The 3,536-nt window shown below is 41.1% G+C and overlaps 1 protein-coding gene across 4 annotated transcripts in view; it reads right to left on the minus strand.

Moving 5' to 3' along the window:
• Window positions 1-1,831: 1,831 nt before the first annotated feature.
• The window catches only part of si:ch211-201h21.5 (uncharacterized protein LOC555526 homolog), a 6,131-nt gene continuing 4,426 nt past the window's right edge, over window positions 1,832-3,536 (minus strand). For all 4 annotated transcript variants that reach the window (XM_046048985.1, XM_046048982.1, XM_046048984.1 and 1 more), the window contains one exon: window positions 1,832-2,507. In XM_046048985.1, the coding sequence (XP_045904941.1) occupies window positions 2,142-2,507 (366 nt within the window). In that variant the 3' untranslated portion in view covers window positions 1,832-2,141. The remainder of the gene's footprint in view (window positions 2,508-3,536) is intronic.

The raw sequence follows: 3,536 nt of genomic DNA on the forward strand, positions 1-3,536 counted from the left end.
GCAGTGTGTTTTTCATGGTCTTCCATTTGAACATACAGACCAGCAGAAACGAGTTGTGATGATATATCATTATCATTTCTCACACTTTTTGCTTTTAACAAAAAGTGTGAGAACTAGGTGTCTTCTCCTTCTGGTCCCAGCTTGTGATTTTATTTTTCTGCATCTGCTCCTCTGTTATCTTCATCACATGTTCAAAATCACACTCTGTAAACCCTGTGTGGCAAAATTGCTGCTCTAAAATAATTCCCCGACCTTTTGGTTGTATTTGTTGAAACAGGGACTGCGCCTCAACCACACTCCGCAAGTACTAATATTGCACCAGTATTGTGCTCATTGCTCCAGATTTGGGGGTCTGTCTATGGGTCGTTTAAGCACCGGACATCCTGGATGAAGCTTGCACAAAACCCTGGGGGCTTGCTGCTGCCCCACATATTAGCAAATTCAGTCAGTGAGATTTACAGTGGAGGTCCACAGCTTGAGGAAAGGTCTGGTTTAGAATCACCTGCGCAGGCAGAAGAGGTCTATTTTGTGGCTGAGAGGGGTCCAGGGCTCTATGTACAAGGTACAAATCTATTAGTCTTGTATGCTGCTTAGCTTCGTAACATTACAGATGACCGTTCTAGTTGGGGGATTCAGAAAGCCGGTAAGACAACGTGCATAATATCAGGGTCTTGACGCTGGAACACCTAACAGGAAGGGGAAAAGGCTCTAATAAAGTAATTGATTGCTATTGCTCCACTGATGGATTTTTGAGGCTGATGATAATGATATTTGGGTGTTTGAATTTAAAAAGAAATTTGTAATTTCTCTTAAAAATTAAAACCTGTTTGTTTGTGTCTTTACAGCACTTTCTCGTTACTTATGGGCAGACGTATACCTGCAAAGATAGCGATATATCTGCAATAAACTGATAGTGGATGAAATATAGGCCTGGTCAATCTCTATTAAATACTGTGAAAAATGCCTATTCTGCCAAGTTACATCAACAATACAACATCTGTTTAAAGACATTTTTTTCAATGTTGTAATTCAGATTTTAATGCAATTTTAATGAAAAGCTCAACCTAAACTTTGACTTATGAGTCAAAGAAATGAATTTAATAAAAAAATAATTACATTTGTGTTTACATTTACTCATTTGTCAGAGGCTTTTATCCAAAGCACTTCCATTTGAGGAACAACATAAAAGCATAAATACAGTAAGTGATCTACAAGTAACAATAGACAGGCTACTAGTAAGAGCAGCAATAAATAGTAGTAAGAACTATTACGGGATAAATGCCTAGGGGAGAAAGTAAAAGTTAATCAAATAGTGCAATCAACATGAGATAATTGTATGGCGATCAAAAAAAGAGCACAGGAAGTGCATGTGAGAGGTGTAATAAGAGGAAGTGTTCTCAGAAGAGATGAGTTTTTAAGAGCATCTTGAAGTTACAGAGGGACGGCCCTGCTCTGATGGCATCTGGTAGCTCGTACCACCATCGTAGTGTCTCAGATGAGAACAGGAACTGAGACTGCAGACAGTTAATCCCCACTGTGACTGAATGTACAGTCAACAGTAGTTTCTCTCCAGCTGGCTAGCCCACAGGAAGGTGTTTAAATGCGAAAGGGTGTCTGTCACGGTTCACATCAGACCCTGTCCGCGATGACCACCCACGTGACCACCTGCAGTTGATGTTATTTTCTTTTTGATATGTTTCACTCTCGCAAAATTAAAAGCTCCCCTGCATCTCCTCATGAGAACTAAAGACAATGCTTTGCATTTAATATTAGCAGGTCTATGCTGCCCTCTGCTGGACTACACTGAAATGACACACACCTTTTCTCTTAGTTTTCTGGTTTTGTGATTTGATTTTAATGTGACATGGAACATTCATGTTGCACTGGAAAACAATTCAATTACTTATTAAAGAGAAAATGCAATGTGAATTGTATTTCTTCTTTAATTTAGGCATTTAAAATATTCCACATTTCACTGGCAATGCTCCTCTAATTCAGCGCGCAAAACCTCTCCCTTGCAGCTGGTTCCGACAAACTGATGAGAATTTAACAATCTGCAGTAGATGTGAAGCTGGAAAACGTTGGCTACATTGTCGTCAAGTGGCTCTGTCCAAGAGTCAGGCCGCAGCAGAAAAAAAAGATTATTTCTTACAAGGTTGTCTAACAGACTCCATGAGTAACTGACCAAACTTGGCAACATCACATTTAGTCAAAACAAACACGCTGTGGCTCTTCTTCAGCTCGTTTGTGCGATCTAGTGCCAGCATGCCACGGGAGATCGAACCCTGCAACTCCACGCGGACAGGACACTCGATTGTCTCTGTTACCACGCTGTTGTCAATACAGGCTGCCATCGCATAAGCGTCGTAAGAGACGAAGCCAGATCCAAAGTACACACCTCTCTTTTTCATCATAGCCTCTTTGGAGTAAGCCCAGCATTTAGATGTTATCATCTTCATGAAGCCTGCAGCAGGTGCATCCTGGTTGATCAACTCTTCAAAGAACTCCTGTAGAAGTTAAATCAGTGAAATCAGTTTGATGTTCATCAATGATGACATCAAATATAGCGGGGCTACAGGTGCTGGTCATATAATTAGAATATCATCAAAAAGTTGATTTATTTCAGTAATTCCATTCAAAAAGTGAAACTTGTATAATGTATACATTCATTCCACACAGACTGATATATTTCAAGTGTTCATTCCTTTTAATTTTGATGATTATAACTCACAACTAATGAAAACCCCAAAATCAGTATCTTAGAAAATTAGAATATTGTGAAATGGTTCAGTATTGAAGACACCTGGTGCCACACTCTAATCAGCTAATTAACTCAAAACACCTGCAAAGGCCTTTAAATGGTCTCTCAGTCTAGTTCTGTAGGCTACACAATCATGGGGAAGACTGCTGACTTGACAGCTGTCCAAAAGACGACCATTGACACCTTGCACAAGGAGGGCCAGACACAAAAGGTCATTGCTAAAGAGGCTGGCTGTTCACAGAGCTCTGTGTCCAAGCACATTAATAGAGAGGCGAAGGGAAGGAAAAGATGTGGTAGAAAAAAGTGTACAAGCAATAGGGATAACCGCACCCTGGAGAGGATTGTGAAACAAAAGACACAGCGTCTCGCCTGGGCTAAAGACAAAAAGGACTGGACTGCTGCTGAGTGGTCCAAAGTTATGTTCTCTGATGAAAGTAAATTTTGCATTTCCTTTGGAAATCAAGGTCCCAGAGTCTGGAGGAAGAAGAGAGGAGAGGCACAGAATCCACGTTGCTTGAAGTCCAGTGTAAAGTTTCCACAGTCAGTGATGGTTTGGGGTGCCATGTCATCTGCTGGTGTTGGTCCACTGTGTTTTCTGAGCTCCAAGGTCAACGCAGCCGTCTACCAGGAAGTTTTAGAGCACTTCATGCTTCCTGCTGCTGACCAACTTTATGGAGATGCAGATTTCATTTTCCAACAGGACTTGGCACCTGCACACAGTGCCAAAGCTACCAGTACCTGGTTTAAGGACCATGGTGTCCCTGTTCTTAATTGG

This window comes from Micropterus dolomieu, linkage group LG05, assembly GCF_021292245.1.
Source record: "Micropterus dolomieu isolate WLL.071019.BEF.003 ecotype Adirondacks linkage group LG05, ASM2129224v1, whole genome shotgun sequence".
Taxonomy (NCBI): Eukaryota; Metazoa; Chordata; class Actinopteri; order Centrarchiformes; family Centrarchidae; genus Micropterus; species Micropterus dolomieu.